This window comes from Pezoporus wallicus, unplaced genomic scaffold, assembly GCF_028554395.1.
Source record: "Pezoporus wallicus isolate ANWC-B61680 ecotype Strahan unplaced genomic scaffold, APGP_CSIRO_Pwel_v1 contig_9942, whole genome shotgun sequence".
In the NCBI taxonomy this organism is placed as follows: Eukaryota; Metazoa; Chordata; class Aves; order Psittaciformes; family Psittacidae; genus Pezoporus; species Pezoporus wallicus.
The window spans coordinates 594,043-612,063 of NW_026641239.1; the positions used below are offsets into that span (position 1 = coordinate 594,043).

General features: G+C 43.7%; 2 protein-coding genes and 1 long non-coding RNA gene across 4 annotated transcripts in view; 1 reads left to right on the forward strand and 2 right to left on the reverse strand.

Annotated features, from left to right (window-relative positions):
- KDM2B (lysine demethylase 2B) overlaps positions 1–5,643 on the reverse strand; it is a 118,312-nt gene extending 112,669 nt beyond the window's left edge. Inside the window, exons 1-2 of the mRNA XM_057422641.1 lie at positions 5,443–5,643; positions 4,982–5,055 (exon numbers count right to left, since the gene is read on the reverse strand). Coding sequence (XP_057278624.1) covers positions 4,982–4,996 — 15 coding nt within the window. The 5' untranslated portion in view covers positions 4,997–5,055; positions 5,443–5,643. The remainder of the gene's footprint in view (positions 1–4,981; positions 5,056–5,442) is intronic.
- A 134-nt stretch (positions 5,644–5,777) lies between these two features.
- Positions 5,778–17,183, forward strand: ORAI1 (ORAI calcium release-activated calcium modulator 1). The gene is made up of 2 exons (XM_057422658.1): positions 5,778–5,980; positions 16,491–17,183. Exons 1-2 carry the CDS (start codon positions 5,867–5,869, stop codon positions 17,058–17,060), a joined length of 684 nt encoding a protein of 227 aa, XP_057278641.1. The 5' UTR covers positions 5,778–5,866; the 3' UTR covers positions 17,061–17,183.
- LOC130606370 (uncharacterized) lies at positions 9,803–17,777 on the reverse strand. Of its 2 annotated transcripts, XR_008973964.1 has the most exons (3): positions 17,218–17,777; positions 11,890–12,025; positions 9,803–10,109 (listed from the first exon to the last, which is right to left on the reverse strand). It is a non-coding gene; the product is annotated as an uncharacterized LOC130606370 (long non-coding RNA). The 2 variants fall into 2 exon arrangements; XR_008973963.1 differs by lacking the exon at positions 9,803–10,109 and having other exon boundaries at positions 11,749–12,025.
- Positions 17,778–18,021: the final 244 nt, after the last annotated feature.

An 18,021-nucleotide genomic window follows, 5' to 3' on the forward strand; every position in this document is an offset into this window, starting at 1 on the left:
CGCGTGGAAAAGTACATCAAAATAATAGGGAATAGCTGCTGATACAAAAGAAATCTCCAGACTGGCGATGCTGCGGGCTCCTGAAGCTGTCCCCAGAGTCCTGTTTCTACAACACGGATTCCCATCTACTCTAAATTGATGAAGAGTAAATACCGGGACCATTTCACTGCACCAGCGGGGTCAGAGTGCAGGATTTGAACAGCCTCAAGGTTCCAACGCGTGGCTCCTCTCTGCAGTGACATCTTTACCACCCGTAAAGAGGGGAGCATCAAAGAGTGCCTAAACGCGGGGCCGGGCTGATGGTTGAGGTGGGTGCTCCTCTGCTTTGCTTTTTGCAGTTGATGCTGAGAATAAGTGTGTTTGTACCTTCGGTATGGTCCTTGTTCACTGCTGGCTCTCCTGGAGCAGCACACATCAGGGAGTGCTCCGATCTAACTAGTGCAGATCTCAGAAGGGAATTGCAAACTGTCTTTCTATGGCTTTAATTCTCACAATAGTTAAACACAGACTGAAATCTCTGTTAGAGAGGGATTTTTTCTTTCCTATTCTTGCCCACTTCTACCAACAGAAACAGCCTCACACAGTACCCAGTTATCCCTTGCATACCCAACCCATCACATTCTAGGTACTATATGAAACATTAACTATTATACCAAAGCTAAAACACACTAAAGTTCAACTTTGCAGGCCCTGCCAGTCATCTCTTTGCAAAGATCCATATTTTAAGGAACCATAATGTGCATAAAGGCAGGAAAAGCCAGAGTTCTAAGGATTTAAGGCAGTGACCTTCTCATTGTGCATCTGCAGAACCTTGAAAAAAACCATGTAATTTTTCTCCAGCATCTCCCTATTTGCAGATGATTGAACTTTATGATCATATAGAAGTGTTGGATAGGCTATATATTGAAGTGTGGATTCCAGATGTCTGTTCTAGCAAGTGCATTATGAATCCACAATCCTGAAGAGATTTACACATATGTTCACCTTTCTGCCAAGACTACTCCATCTCAAAATCAAATGCATGTGTACATCTGCAAGTTTGAGGCTGCAGGACTTGTACAAGATGAATGGATGTTACTAGAGAATCATCAGATAAGAAGCACATCATCCATTCCACAAAAGTCCACCAAAAAAAGCCGGAACATAAAAGAAAATCAACTAATTTTTCTAAATTCTTTTTTTTTTTTTGGGACATGAACAATCTGAGACTCTTTGTGTATCAAAGAAACCAGGGGCTGTGGTCACCACATACACCTGAAACACCAGATACTCAAACAGGAAAGTAAATATGTGGTTTTAGAAATACCACATACTAAATCTAGGTATCTCTGAAAATAGAAAACATTTTAACCTTGTTTCAAGACAGAAATGATTCCTATTAAACTACAGTTCATTTTACCATTGAAGTAATACTGTATATAATCGGTATATTAATAACAAAGTCTCAAACTTAAAAGAAGTGGGGAAGAGGAGGCAGATGTGGGTGATGAGAATATCCACAGCTGTGTTACATAGGATAAAGCTATTTAGAAGCAATATTAAACCTAAGTGCTTCAGCATACAGGTGAAGTACTGGCAGATGAGGGTTATGGCTCATTTCCCCTCCAAGCAGATCATGCAAAGCTTTGCAGCAGTCCCTGGAGCTGGGCCCTGTGAGGCAGGGCTTGGTATGGGACAATATGGAGCTGCTGAAAGCCTGGCTTTGTTCAGTGTAAAAAATGGGGGGAAAACCACTTCAGGTGTCCAGAATGTGACAAGGCAGCAGTGGTCACTGAGGAAGGGTCTGGCCTGAACTACACTGAAAGAAAATCCACTGGCACTTATTTTCTGGATGTTAATGTAGCTTAAATTATTGAAGATGTGATCATGCCAGTGTGCTGGATCCTGACCTTGCTAGCCTGAAACGAGGAGCTCTCATTTAATTAAACTAGTACTGCAGAACTCTGCTAAAGTAAGAACTCCAGAGCTGTGCTTGGGAGGGCTGTGAAGAAAAGGGTTTATTTCACCCTTATTGAGCTTTCAAACATAGTTATTTCCTATTGGATAGAATGAAGTAATCTTAAAACATTTTTTAAGGTGTCTTTGATCCTGTAAGATCTACCATTCTATCCATTACTTTGGGTTAAGATGGAAGCCTAGATCTTTAACCGTTGTTCTATGAAGGAAGTTAAAAATACCATTTTTCTAGTCATGACACATCAAAATCCTTCCTCTGCAGAAACTCCCTCAACTAAACTTTAAGCTTTGCTTTCAGTGAGATCTGGAGAGATGTTTGCCTTGACCTCCTCACTGCTTAGGACTGCTGACAAACCTTTATTTGCCTCTTACAACTTCTGATGTGTTGTTTTTCATGCAGATCTACCATAATTTCCGTTCTGTGGTAAACTGATTTGGTTTTGGTACAATAACAGGAACAAATGGAAGTGATGATTTGCATGTGAAATGGAAATATGCTTTGGAACTGCTTTGCAGAGGGTAGAACCTTTGCATGCTCAGTGCCACATCCATTAATCATACAGTACTCCACGAACCCATTCTTCTTATTCAATCCTCCTACAGAACATACAGAAGTACATTTTTAGCAGAAAAAAAGAACTCTGAGTATCCTTGTGCCTGTGTACACACTTCTCGGGGCTTTCTGGAAAGAAACTTGGACTTCTGCCACCTGCTCCGATTGTGTTCATGCCTAAATGATCCAAGAATGGGTTGACATTACCTCTAATTAGGGGTAATAGCAGCCTGCTGCTGCTAGAGCCAGTTGCTTTCCTCTTGCTATGTCCCTCATTTCTCCTCCATTAGGTGCAGTGTTCATGCAGCCACGGGATAAGTCAGTTCAATGACCTGATCCGGTAGAAAACTCGCCCATTAAGAAGAAAAAAAAAAACAAACCCACTTATATTTTTCATTAGGTCAATTCACTGAAGCTCTGTAGCCATCTGACCGATGTCATCTACAGGATGAAGAGTGTGGTTGAGATGAAGGAAGAGCGCAGGACTACACCCTTTTGGTGGCCTTCCGCAATTGCACTGATCAGAGGGAACAACAAAGCCCAGTCCTGAACTCCAGCCTGATTTCAGAACTCCCTGAAGCATTTCTAGGAGTTAATTAAGCATGACAGAGTCTTTTTGTTTCAGCTAACTCTAGAGTAGCAGTGCAGAGGTGTGTAATAATGAGTAATTAGGGCTGGAAAGAAAACAATTTATCCTGTTTAGTTTGTACCTCAAAATGGAGCTGTAAAATGTTCTGAACATCAAGGGGAAGAAGGGTACGCTGCTACAGCCCTAATGGTTTAGCTGCAGAAGCCCTGAGCCTCAGCTTATGTTCTCCTATTTAACAAACCGACTTTTTATTTCTGATAGGAAAGGAAATGATATTTATTTCAAAGCTACAAAGATGGAAGCTGAAAGTTACACATGGGTTGGGTTTGGAAAAAGGGGATGGGATGGTTTCTTTACTGATGTTGGTAGGTCCTTTTCTGTACTGTTTCTCTGAATGAAACATGAACTCAACAGTTCATCAGTGTGCAATACTGTTGTATCTTTCAAAGTCCTTCCTGATAAACAGGGTTAGGACTGACGGACAGAAGAATAGAGAGAGTGAGTTCCAAGAGTCTGTTTTAATACAGTTCTTTAGAAAGACGCTTCAGGTCCTTCTCAGATTTATGTCTCTTGCAGGTTTGTGTTTTTCTAGAGAAATCTGATTTTAGGGAACAGGTCAAGACGTAGGTATTATTTATGCAGTAGCACTGACCCATGATATTAAGAGTTCAGCAGTAATTTTGTGCAGAAATGAGATGAAATAGTGAACAATCAGTTTTGGTTACGTACATAAATATTTTTCATAGCTTATGAGCAGCAATGCAAAATATTTTTAAATGTATGAATCCACAGAAACTAAACGACAGAGACGGAGTTTGCTTGAGATATAGAGGAAACTACATCACTGGGTTTCGATGGTTATCTCATCTCCCAAGGAAAATGCAGTACACAAAGGGGCTGTTAGTCACTGCTTTGCAATGCGGTGCTCAGACTTAGCCTAAGGCATCAGTGGGAGTCACACAAGAAGCCGACTGTGGTGATGAGATCTGGTTTGGGGTTGTTTTTTCATTTATAATTACAGCACACTGAACAAAGGATTTATAATCATAGAATCATTTCGGTTGGAAAACACCTTTAAGATCATCAAGCCCAGATGCAAACCTAACCCTGCCAAGTCCACCATTAAATGCTTACTCTGGACTTTCACACAAATGGACACTATGCTGTCACACATAAAAGAGAAAGAAGGTGGCAAACACTTCGTAGAGGATCTGGCACACCAGCTTTTCAGGAGAGGCTGCAGGTCAAGCTCATCTGTAGAAGAATGAGTCTGACTCATTCATTGAGGTGTTTTAATGCCCCCGTAGATAAAAATCTAACCAGGAGCTGTTTTATAAGAAGACAACTCCATTTATTTCCTGAGAAGGGAATGAGAAATTAAATCTATGTGGTAAAAAACAGTAGTTTCAGGGAATGCCTCTGAAGAGCTCCAAGTAAGATTTTCTTCTTGGCGGCTTCAACTACATCCCTTTTACAAGAATGCCATGTAAATGAAGAGCATTGAGACCTGCGTGGCTGTAGATTGTCATCACGTTAGCTGTGCATACGTAAATGAATGGCCTTGCAAATCAGAGAAGGGTGTGAAGAGAGGAACAAAGCAAAACCGTTAAAGAGAATGTGCTGAATTTTCCCTACTTGTAAAGCGAAAAAAGTCAACGCCATAGAAAATCACCCGTGCTTCTGATTTGTAATGGAAGCAGCACTGCGGTATGTGACCATCCGAATACCTGTAAATAGTACAAGCCTCCTTGTCCGGTGTTATTTCTATTGTTAAAATTGTATATTTCTTACTAGAAATGGACTGCAACAGGTTGGTTCCTTACACATCCTTTAGCTCTCCAGACCCGGCAGTGTGCCTTGGCACCAGCACTGTGTTGTCTCACCTTTTCAGAAATCATCTTCAGAGCTGTGCCATGTATTTGCTATGGAGTTCTGCTCTATGCCTAATTTTTCCACTCTGTAAAACACAAAGAAAAATAAAGTATGTTTTAAAAGGCTTGCATGAACGTGGCAATAAAATAATCTTTCAACAATGGCCTGTGTTCTCTGTTGAAATGTTCTGCTTGATCAAGGTTATCAGCTGTGTGCTGATAAAAACCGGGTTTATCAGGAGCTCTGGGCCCATAAAACCTCTATAAAAGGGTTGAGTACGTGGCAGAGGGTTATCGATTTTAAGTGGAATCGAGGGTGGCTGCTCTCAGGTTCAGATCCACAGGACAGATGTCGATTAAACTCTTAAGCTTTCTAGGAGGGGAGGCAGCTGAGAAGGCTGTGGCTGTGTTGTGAGGGGCTGCCACAGGGGGAACAGCCCGACCCGTTCCCCACAGAGCTGCGGGGCACCTACCGCCGGTCATCGGAGCACAAAGTGACTGAGACCGCAGGCTCCTGTCACCTGCGCTGCACGCTGGGGCCGCTCACCCTCCGCGGGCTCCGGCCAGGCCCCGCAGCGGGACTCGGCCCCTCAGAGCCCCGCTGAGGGCGGCAGCGAGAAGCGGCCTCTGGGGCGCGACGCTCGGGCTGCCTCGTTCTGAGGGCCGCCGGGAAGCGGCCGCGGAGGGGAAGGCCCGCGCCGCGCTGCCCAATCAGGAGGCGGCGGGCGGGCCCCGGCGCGCAGGCCCGGAGTGGCGCGGCGGCAGGCGCGGCCCCAGCACCGGCGGCCGGGCCCATGCGGTGTTAGCGCAGCGGGTGTCCTCGCTCCGCCGGCGGAAGGAGCCGTCGTTGCCGCTGTCTGTGCCTCCCGCTCCGTTGTGCTCCGCCGCCCCGAGCCCATGAGCCTGAACGAGCACTCGATGCAGGCGCTGTCCTGGCGGAAGCTCTACCTGAGCCGCGCCAAGCTGAAAGCTTCCAGTCGCACCTCCGCGCTGCTCTCCGGCTTCGCCATGGTGAGCGGCCGGCCTCGCTCAGCGGGCGGGCGGGAGAGTGAAGGGGGGGCTGGCAGGCGGCCCGCGGCGTCCTTGGCGGCAGGGAGCCGGGTGTGGGGAGCGGGGAGCAGAGCCGCTACTTCCCCGTTTGCTTACCGGAGACTTCGCTGCTTTCCCCTCAGCCGGTGGCTGCAGCGGCACGGGGCGGGCACTGCCCCTGTGGCGGTGTGTGGCACCCTGGGGCGGGCCCTGCCGCCTTTTGCCCCGTCTGCAGCCCTCCGGGCAGCGGGGTCAGCGCACCCGGGCGCGGTCAGGCCGGCGGAGGCCTAGGGCCGCTCCGGGAGCAGCGGGGCCGGGCGGGGTGCTCTGGTGCTGCGCGGTAGCTCGTTGTCTATGGAGAGCTGTCATGAACCGAGTTAGAAGCTGCCTCACAGCTGTTATCTCCGGTTACCTGCAGGGGTTTAATGCTTAATTCCTCCCGCGGAGGATGCTCGCTGCGGGAGCCGTGCTTAGCGAGGTGCTCCTCCCGCTCGCAGGGTTCGGGAATGCCAAGGCAGCGCCTTGTTTCCGTGCTTCACTTCGCACTCTGGTGTCTGGAGCACAGCGGGTCCCACAGCGCTGCCCGGGCTCTGCCGCTCCCGTTCCTCTTCCGCACCGCAGCCGCTGTGCGAACGGAGCCAAAGGCAGGTGTTGCACTGGAGCTATCCCTGAATCTTCGGTGTTGCTTAGTTTAGAGTTTTGTGCATGTTTTAGAAACGTCTTTTTTTTTTACTATGGTTTTTGCTTTCGTGTTTGGTATAGAAACGACTAGCAGTCCTTATTGTCTCAAATAAGCACTCAGTATAGATTGAAATATGGTTACTTAAAGGCTTGATCCTATAGGACAAGGGGAAATGGCTTTGAACTGATTGAGATGAGCTCTTAGGCAGAAGCTCTTCCCTGTGACGGTGCTGAGGCGCTGGCACAGGGTGCCCAGAGAAGCTGTGGCTGCCCCATCCCTGGCAGTGTTCAAGGCCAGGTTGGACACAGGGGCTTGGAGCAAGCTGCTCTAGTGGAAGGTGACCCTGCCCGCGCAGGTGTTTGGAACTGGGTGAGCTTTAAGGTCCCTTCCAACCTAGACCATTTTCTGGTTCTGTTTTATGTCCATCCTCCTTAACGTACTAAGCTGCTAACTCTGCCATCAGCCCCTTTATCATCTGTCTAAAATGCTTCACAGTTGTCATTACCGATCTGTACAGCTCTGACTTTTGCTCTGCTTTTACCAATATATTTTCAGCCGTAATATATATTCCCCTTTAAGAGCCATTGTTCTAATTAGAGGATGCTGTTCGCAAACATAGCAGCCGGTCTGCAGCAGCCTTCTGACGGTCAAGTAAATGTCACTGTTCTCCTTCAATAGCTAAAAACAGACTCCAGCTCCTCAGGGGTGGTGGTGGACTGCTGTTGGTTTGACTGACAGGCGACTGTGTTAGTGCAGCGGCATGTTTGAGTTGGTTCTCCTTGGGTGACATGCACCAGGCTGGGAGCTCGGACTCCGCTGCTGCTCCCGAGGTTTCCTTTTGGTGCACCCGTTTCCCTGTGTCAGAGCAGTTTGTCAGGGTGGTTTCTTGAGTCAGGCTTTTACATTGAGAGAACACGGGAAATAACCGTGTGGTTTGTTGTTATCTGCAAATTGCATCTCCTTTAATAAAAATACTGTTATTTAAAAGTCATATTTAATGTCTTAAATCCCTCTGGCTTTTCTCTAAATATGTGCTGTGTGGATTCTCAAAATCCCATGGATGTCTGAGGTGAGGCTTCTCTTTCTTTCTGATTCTCTAGAAGAGTTGTAGGCATTCAGTGCCCCACAGATGAAAACTGCCGCTTTTGAATTTATGGTGCTTAGGGTCTTCCAGGAAAAAGCCTCTTTGTTCCAATTAACACAATCTCCAGTTGCCAGGAATGTTACATGTGAACATTCAGTGATTTTAATTTTCTGGAAGTTGCCCCTCTCAAAAGTTCCACTCGTTTTCTTCCTTTAACAAGATCACCCTGGAAATCAACTTGTAACCTCATTGGGTTTGCTGTGACTTTCTAATCTATTTTCAGAAGAGCTGGCTTTAACTGTCAGGTATTTTTAGGTTTCTTTGTACTAACTTTGCTTATCTTTTGAAGTTCTTGTGCCTTGAGAGGCAGGGCCGCCTTCTGCTGTCACGCCTCTGCATTGTTTACTAAATGCAGCAGATTCCTTGGCACCTGATATTTGAACAAAAGTACAGTCTAGTTTTGGATCTCAAGCTTACAACAGCACTTCACTGTGATTGTTCCTCTGTTTTCCCTATAGACCTGAGGAAGAAAGAGCTTAAATGACACATCCAGGACAACCCAGCAAATTGATGGGAATTGTTAGGAGTGTATCTACGCCAGCCCCATTGATCCTTGCTTTTAGTTAAACAGTACTTGCATCCTTCTAGCTAGAGGGAAGCTTATCCCCACTAAACTCTTCCTTTATTTTGGACTAATTTTGTGTGTAACTGCAGCCATTTTGCAATGCTTATTCCCTCAAGATTGGTTACACATACCCCGGTTAAATGATGCATGCCAGAGTTGAGAGACTGCCTGGGTTAGTGATGTGTAGAGTATGAAACGCTCAGCCAGGTTTCAAACTCAAATGTTATGTTTCCACAGAGAAGATTGATTAAAAGCCTGGTTTACAGTTAGTTTTGGTTTTGAGCTGTACATCACTATTTGCCACCGTGTGTTAGCTTCAGAAACAGTTCTAGAGTCTGATGATTGTAAACTGATGTTGGAGCTAAACTCTTGCAAGTAAACCAAGCACTGACTTTGTGCAGGTTTCCATGGATGCTATCACCTAGTGCCATATGCCCAAGAGGAAATCTGTGAAGCTTATAACCTTGCATTTAGTGCAGTTTTCCAGTCTACAGTGCCACCAGTTAATACCAGTGCCCCAAATTGCTAGAGGTAAAGAAAGAAAATGTAATTTGAGAGGTGTGTGTAATCCATGAAAGAATAAGGATTCCTTCTATGCTAGTGGAGGCATCAAGTACTTCCCACTTTTGTGTTACAGCCCAGGTATTGAGGTGTGATTATGTTCCCCCTTCTATGCCTGCCTTCATCTGGTTTTATTTCTTAATCCAGTTTATCTGAATGCTGGAAATACTTTGCAGATTGGATCCAATACAACAAGCACTAGCTCATTCACACCACCAGCAGCAGTATTAAGAGCTCCAGTATAGACAGGCTGTTGGCAGGTTATTTTTGTTTGAACTATTAAGCTGACCTGTTAGCATCATTTTGTCACCAGGTCACCATCATGCAGTAGTATGACAATGTCATGATACTGGAGTCACAAACATAGGGAAGTTGTTAAATTGCAACAGTCATCAAACTGTAAAACACCTTCTCCCTCCACCACTTAACAGCTTTGTGGAAATACTTGAGCCTAAACTAGGGGTCTAAATTACATGTTGTGGTTGGTTTCTGTATGTTTAGGATTTAGAAGATGTTATGTACCAGAGAGCACAGTTTTCTTTTAAATACCTCTAACAAGGCAAGCTGGCTAGGCTGTTGTCTAGATTGTGATATATGCTTCAAGTATTGAACATCATCAAAGAACTGTCAACTCCTGCCTTTGAAATATAGCCATATGGTCTTCTGAAGACAGCTGGAGTCATCTTTTGTAAAGACTGACTGCACTGATAAATATTTATGAAACTCATTTCCATAACAGTTGATGGTAGGACTTGAGCTCTGCTGCTGTGGCTGCCGTACAGGTACTCAAGACAGCTTAGTCCTAGGTTAGTCCTTAGGTCTAGTAAAGGTTACTCTAGTTACAAGTACAAAACAAGTCTCTTTTCTATAGGGGCTTTTTGCTGTATTTAACTGGATTGCTGTTAGAATAACACAGAACAGTGGCATACTGTAACCTGCAAGAAAGTGTTACAGGCCCAGTTCCATGGCTTTTGCTGCTACTCTGTGTTTTGTATCACTATTTTACTTACAGGTTAGAACTGTGTGCTGAAGAATCTTTCCCCATATAAAAGGGTTCTCCTCTTCCAGTCATGAAAGCAGTGTTTTGTTGCTTCTTTGAACATCCGTGTCTCAGGCAGTGTGGAGTACTTGGGTCTCTCATTGTTCTGTCTTACACCAGCTGTGAGTAGAAGATGTAAAGGTGATACTGAGCTGCTCTTTCTTCTCCCTGCTGTGCTGTCTTATCTGACCTCATACTTACTGAATAGAGTTAACACTGTGTAGAGATACTACCTTCACAAAATGCATTTACTCTTATTATGTGGGTATTGTCTTTTCATGCTTAGTAGCAAAATAAAATTAAATCCTGTGTTTGTATTCAATTTTCAGTGACTGATTCTGGCTCATACAGAGTCTTTCTGAGTTGTTTATAACCCATAATGAATGGTGCAGGCACTGTGAGAGCCTGGCTTTGCTCCTCTGCCTCTGGGAATGAATAGTGCTGTCAGGAAAACGGAGACCGACCGACCAGCTCAGAGGCTGAGGAGACAGTGCTGTGACACCAGTCTGGTTCTCAGCTTTGGTCTGTGGTCCCACACACAGACACAAGCAATGGGGCAGAAGAGGGAATTTGTTACTGAAAATAACTTGTGATGTGAACCTGAGGACTTGGAGAAACAACTTCTGTGTGCTTGGGGCTTTTTTTCTCCCTAAGAGTAGCATGTGCTAAGAGCCTCTTGCACATGTAACTATATGGGTAGGTAGATGTAGTCAAAACTTAGCTTAGCTGCAGCAAGTGAAGGTAGTAAAATATTTCTGCAGGTAGGTGTTGATTGAAATATTTCAGTGGTTACCATGCACAATTCTACCTCGGTGTGTGTTGGTCCACAAGGTGAAGGTGGTGTGGCACTGATACATTTCCCCAGGTGAGATTCACATCCTCCTACTGTGTGGATAAACCCTTACAAAATGCAGCTGTGATGTTGCATCAACACAGCTTGCTTTTAAGCCATTCCTGACATTAGGCTGTATAAAAATCATCTTGTCCTCTTCATTTCCTATTTAGGAATGGTACTTGTGGCCAGGGAAGAGGAGAATAATTTTGCAAGGGTATACAGATAACTCTAAACTTGTGATCATGAAGAGGTGGTTAGTGGCTTTAAGACACATGTTTGAAGCTGACATTGACTCCCTTTCCAAAGCTGTTTGCTTGTTACAACCTATGAGGCTTCTAACTACATGAGTAGTAGATGTAGTAAGAATGGGATCATACCAAGAGCTACTGTTCCTCAAAGTATTCCATTAAATAGATCATTATGACATTGTCTATATTTAAACCTGGTCACTTTTAATGAGATGGATTTCTTGCTCTGTGATTCTTGTCTGAATCAGTCAGATACCAAGGATAGGAGAGCACTTGTAATTGGAGCTTTAGGCTGGTCAGATAGCATCTTGTGGGGTATGGGACACAAATCTACAGCCATCCCATCACAGGGCCATTGGTTAATTGTTGAGCGCAGCCTCTGGTTACAGAATGTGGAAAATTGGCCACACATGCTCTTCAGAGCTATAACTAGCAGTGAGGAGTCTGAATTAGCTGTGACTGCCTGATTTGAAGCTCTCTGTTCACGGCATGCTGAACTCAGCCATGACTCGCAGCTGTACGCTAATGCTTGTATTTGATACCCTGAGAGATAGTGAGGCAGTTACAGCACAGCTTCCAGCACGTGTTACATTCCTGCTGACCAGGGCTCAGAGTCATCTCTGTGGGGAAGGGGAGGAGAGGAAGTAATCTATAAATAGCTCATAGATAATACAGATTTGAGTTAAGGCATTTTATTTCCCTTTCTCTACAGCAGTGGCTACTGATTCTAAGATGCAAGCCTGTGATTAAGTCAGAAAGCCCTTGGATACTCTATTTACTGCTGTTGCCATTGCACATGATAACAGAGAGCAGTTACCTTTGTTCCTGTGTTGAACGTCTTGAGTGTCAGTGTGACCTGCTACATGGGTGGCTCTTGCTGCAGCTCTTCCTCTTGTTTTAATTCTTCTCTGTCATGTTTTTATTTCCCTGGATACTTCTTACTTCACAAACACCTATCTTGAAACATGAATGTGAAGCTTGCATTATGCTGGAATTAAAACCAATCTAAGTGAAACCAACATCCTGCCTAGTAGCTTTATAAAACTGGGGAATAATGAAGCAAGTCATCAAATTCAACAGTCCTGCTGCTGTGGTAAAAACAAACAAGTGCCAAACCAGGACAGTTGCTTATCCTGCATTTCAGTAGCAATATGAGCTTCATTTACAGCTCTGTATGTGACAGGTTCTTTACATTAATTGTTATTGCTGGTGAAAATTGCTTTATTAGTGTATCACAGCTCCTGCAAAGTGGTGGAGTTGGTATTTGTCAGCAGCACTGTGTAAGTGCTCTTGCATGGACAGAAACCTTCAGAGCATGCAGGACTTTGATTTGCATTTAAAAGCAGGAGCTTTATTTAAGCCTCCCCCCCATTAGTAAGGCATGGAAGCATTATAAACAAGTGAAAGGAATTTATTTCAGAATATGAACACCTTAAATAAAATTGAGATGCTGATTCTTCTAGAGGGCAAGCTGTTGAATTTCATGCAATGTGCTAGTATTCAGGCTGCTATGACTCTGAAATCCAGGGCTGTCAGCCTTAATATGGTGGTGTGCCCAAGTTCAGTTATTTTCTGACAACATCTGAATGCCCACCTTCCTTATGGTTATAAGAACTCCAGTATTGCATCCTAATGTCATAAGAGCCCTTTAGTTTTGTCAAGAAGCTGTATTTCAGATTCCCAGCTTTGTCAAGAGCTGTAGTAAATCTGTCAGTCATACCTGTAGGATGATCTGAAGTTAAAGTTAGCTCTTTGAGCCAGGCATTAGAACCAGGTGACCTCTTGAGGTGTCTTCCAACCTACATTATTCTGTGGTTATGCAGCGAGGCAGGATGCTTGCAGAGTAGAAATCGTGTGGCATGTGTTCAAAGAAGCTTTGAAAGTGTTGAGGGAGAAGGTGCTGAGCCATGTCACACTGGATACTGTGCAGACATCAGTGACAGTCCCTGCCCTGAGGGGCCTGTCTTCTGAACCAGCAGAGAAACCTAATAGAGGGCACAGGCAAACATCCTTCTGCATAGAACATGAGGATGTACCTGTGAGTTCAGACTCTGTATGGGTTTGAATCGTATCAGATTACCTCACTGGGACCCTGTTTTCCCAAGTGTTACCTTAAAAGAGCAGTTGTGATCTGTGCACTTTGGAATTACAGTATGAGCAAAGGAGAGAACTTCCGATGCTTTGCATCGCTGTTTGAAAACAGGCACAGGGCCTCCTACTGAAAAATGGAGCTTTTTGTTTAGGTGCCTGGCTCAAGCTTGGCCCAGGAAGTAAAGAACAGAGGCTTGCAATTGAAAAGAGCTGGCAGGTTTTCTGCTAGTTTATAGTGAAACGGGTTCCCAAATTAGCTTCCTTGACAGAAAACATGAACTGTTTTTTTCACTTAAGGGTCAAGCTGGAGTTACTCTGCTAGGCATGAGCACAAAGAAGCTGAATGAATGGGAAAGAGAAGTGTTTTCTTGCTTCCCTACTCCTGCTTTTGAGGTGCTTCTACCACCAGTGTCAGTTACAACTTAAGTGCATTTTCTTTTGAGAGATTATTTGGGACCTACCTGCATAATGAACTTCCTGTGCAAAGCAGGTCTGTGTTAATGTATTGGTCAGCCATAGAAACTGAGGCCTGTAAACTTGGGTTTAAGATATCTCATTAATATTTAATGGTTGTAGCTACTCCTGGGGTCACTGTTTTAGGGAAGCACCCAACAATATTAATATGAAGTTGTCTTATCCCAGGAAAACTTGGATTCCTGCTATGGGCATCTCCTTTCATTAGTTGTCCCTATGATTCTGTCGGTGGTTATCTAGGCATAGAGCTGAGTATCTGAAAGCTGCTTAAATTAAGCTAGTCTCTTACAGGATTTGTTTTGATCATTCATGTCATTATAGCCAAATCAGAAATAGGTACATTTAGATGTAATGTCATTATTTAGCATTTCTTTTCAGCTCAGGCTAGGCTGAGAAAAGGAAGAAAAAAGATTTCTTCTTGATGCTCTGAAATGAGAACAGTAGCTCCAGGACAGCTGGTACATTGCAATTAAGAGAGTCTAAGTTCCAATTCAGATGCTTGATATCATTATTACATGGAGACATTGATTAATGGAAATAGAAAATGTCTTCAGTATTTGGCGAATTAAATACATCAGTTCTTAAAAGGAAGTCTTCATCTTAAGAAGCTCCTTAGTGTCATGGATATGTTAATATAATGAGTATTAGGATAAAGGATTAGAATGTCTTGCCATGCTTGATGGTTTTGAGTCTAGACATCAGAAAAGATGCATTCATACAAGAGCATTCTTTAATGAAGAAAACGACTTCTCGGTGCTGAAGGGTTGCAGTTCTGTGAAAAACATGGGAAGCCCAACATCCCATGAGTATGCTGGGACTTAGAAAGAGATGAGAGACCTGAGGACTGAGTGTTTGTCCTCTCAAATGTGACGTTTCCCATGGCTGAGAAATGGTGTTTTTAAACCTTTGAGCAATAATTGCATCTGCGTTAATGTAATTTCTTGGTGAGCTTCTTGGAACACTTGGAAGCTGGTAGCTGCCTGGGTGCTCAGGCTTGTGACGATAAAAGCTTTCAAGAAAGGAATTAAAATATTGGCAAATGGCCCTGAATGCCCGTTGGAACATGTCTGAACAAAACCCTCAGTTGGCTTGATGTTTGGTGCATTAGCAGAGTTGTGGTGTCCTGGAACATGCTGGTTCTGAAAACAGAAGGTGGGACCCCAGGCTAGGTGTAGCTTGATTCAGCTCTTGCAACATAGTGAGGTTTGGATGTGTTTGCAGTTGTCTTTGAATCCTAGTTGCCATGTCTCCCTGCATCCCTATTACCTGTGCTTCATCAAAGTTTCTTCATAGCAGTTTGATGAGAATTAGGTGTTTGAAATGTGTGCTGCAGGCTGAGAACTGCCTAAACCATTGCTAATGGCATGTGGTAATGGTTAAACCTGTATTGGTGGGACTCAAAAGAGCCGATTTATTTCAGGCACTGTGTTGTATGAACTTGTTTCACGGTCTTTTTGAGGGTGAACTGGTATGTTACAGAAGAACTGGGTTCATTGCTTAGTGCTACTAAGAGTGAGGTCCTGGTACAACTGCTGCTGCTTCAGTTACATGGGCCTGTGCCAGCTTTGTGTTCACCAGAGGCACTGCAGAAGCAGCTCAGCTAGCAGATCACCACTTCTAAACCCAGGTTAGCTTTTGCTGGGCTAGCAAGTCGTATTATTTCAATGAAAGATTAAGAGTGGTCTTGATCCTTTGTTGAAGAAAGGGCTGGTGTGAATCAGCCTGAACTGTGCTCAACAGCAGCCTCCACATCTCCCTTGCATTGTGTATGTGTGTTTAAGATTGCTGTTAGATATTTTCTTTTGCCTCTGCATTTTAAGCATATTTTTGTCTATTTATTTAATAAGATCGCTTGAGAAAGAGCACTCAACATAGAGACATTGTTGCATTATCCCCCATTTGGGACTGTGCTTTGTCTGGGAGGCAGGTTTATCAGGCAAGGTTATTTTTTAGGAGAGCTGCTGGGATTGATGTTACTCATCAATTGCACGTGTGTAAAACCACCTGACAGTTTTAAAAGGCATTCTAACTTATTTTCTTTATTAAAAAACCTTTGAGCTGAGTTTGAGCTTCCTAATGCTGTTACTTAATGCTAATTTCTGCTCCTTAAGCATAGGCATGTTTGGATATCTAAGTTTATAAAAGGGCATGGATCCATACAATAGTGGAGGGCTGGACCTTGGAGCATCTTCATGAGATAGCTCTTCTTGCCTAAAGAGGAGGCTAAATGCAGCTTCCAAAGTGAGTAGCTAGTGATGTCTGTATTACCTGCTCTGGGAGACTTTTTGTCTTTCCTTCAACCTCTGACAGGCCTGTTTGATGCTGTGGAGACAGTTTCAAATCTGTATTCTAGAGTCTGCTTAAATACTTATTTTGAGTGAAAGACTATAGCTGAGAGCCCCATGGAAAGGTATTCTTTCTACTGAAAGGCTCCTGCTCTTCCAAACTTTAAAACAAATATCCAAGGAGAAAGGACCACCAAGACTGTGACAGGCAATCTGCTGCTGTTGCAGGCTTTCATGTTCTAGATAGGAAGTTTCACCTTTAGTGTCTGAGTATGTCTATCACAAAGTTCAGCTGTTTTGCCGGGGTAAGCTGGAGGTGGCAAAGTGGTTGTGCTGTTAATAGCTTTTATGCATATTGATGGCTTGCTCTACAACAGAACAGTAAGTATGAAAAGACTGGCCTGTGCTTCATAGCTCAGACCTAAATGTGGAGGTAATTAAAAGGGTGCAGATTGACATGAAGAGAAATTTAAATGCAGACTGTTATTTTGTTTCCTCTGGAACTTTTAAATTTAAATACTCTGTAGTGAAACTATATGTAAATGCATCTCTCATCTTTCCTTTTCAGGTGGCTATGGTAGAAGTTCAGCTAGATGCAGAACATGACTACCCTCAAGGTCTCTTGATAGCCTTCAGTGCCTGTACTACTGTTCTTGTTGCAGTTCACCTTTTTGCACTCATGATAAGTACCTGCATTCTTCCGAACATAGAGGCTGTTAGCAACGTGCATAATCTCAACTCCGTAAAGGAATCTCCTCACGAGCGTATGCATCGGCACATCGAGCTGGCATGGGCATTTTCAACTGTCATTGGGACTTTGCTCTTTCTTGCAGAGGTGGTGTTACTGTGCTGGGTGAAGTTTCTTCCTTTAAAGAAGAAAACTGACAATCCACTCCAGAGCAACAGTACTACTACCATCACATCGGGACAGGCAGCAGCCATTGCATCAACGTCTATTATGGTTCCCTTTGGACTGATTTTCATCGTGTTTGCAGTGCACTTCTACAGGTCACTGGTGAGCCATAAAACAGACAGGCAATTTCAAGAACTGAATGAACTTGCTGAATTTGCACGGCTCCAGGATCAGCTGGATCACAGAGGTGACACCATCTCCTCAGCAGTTACCCATTTTGCGTAAACCTGTACTTAAAATAAACCCACTCTTCTGCTTCTGCCTTGTTCTGTTGGCTCCCCTGCGGATGACCTGGTCAAGCTGTTGATTACCATTTAAAGAGAGATTATAAATGTTGTTCTGACCCTTGAGAGAGGAGGAAGAAATGTTTCTTTCATAAAACTTTAGCTGTTTGAAGGTATGGTTGGTAGTGTGTGCTCACACTGTGTGTGCACCCCTCCTCTTGTGAAAACTTGTTTCTTGTTAATGCTGGATGGAGGCTGTATAAACACATGGAAAATAACATCATAAATGAGGATGTTTGTTAGGGATGGATAGAGAAGCTTCCTTTTTTCCCTCCTCTCTTTATTTGATGTTGGCATTTAGAAGATACTGCTTGTCCCATCCATATTGCATGGCATGATAACAAATTACTTGGGATATGCAGCAATTAGCACTTGGTTTCAGTGCTAGTGCTGTTCTCTCTAGAAGGCCTGACAGATGGGAGAAGTGAAAGCTTTTCACCACCTTCCCCACTAGGTTTTGCTGCCAAGTAATTGTTACTCTACTGATTTCTCCAGCGCCTTTTCACATTGTATAACCTGCTAAACACCCATGACTAGTCTTACTGTGATGTGGTATGGCCACATGAGTAGGAATGAGACTCGACTCTACTCTTCCTTGGAAGAAAATAAAAGCAATAACTGTTTTTAAAGTTCTCACAAGCTGGCACATATTATCTGAAGAGATAATTTGCCTGTTTCCCATTTAGGAATCTCTTTTTAACAAGAAGGAACTAAATGGAAATTATCACTGGATAATTTTTATTGCTTGAAAATCAAAACCACTGCTGTGTTTTTTCCAAGCCAAAGTAGTGATTATTTTATACTTTTATGTTAAAAATGTATTTTTAATAAATCCTCAGATACAAGCAGCAAACGGTGCTTTCTCTGCATTGAATTCCCAAGTAATTCGCTATGCCTTGGTC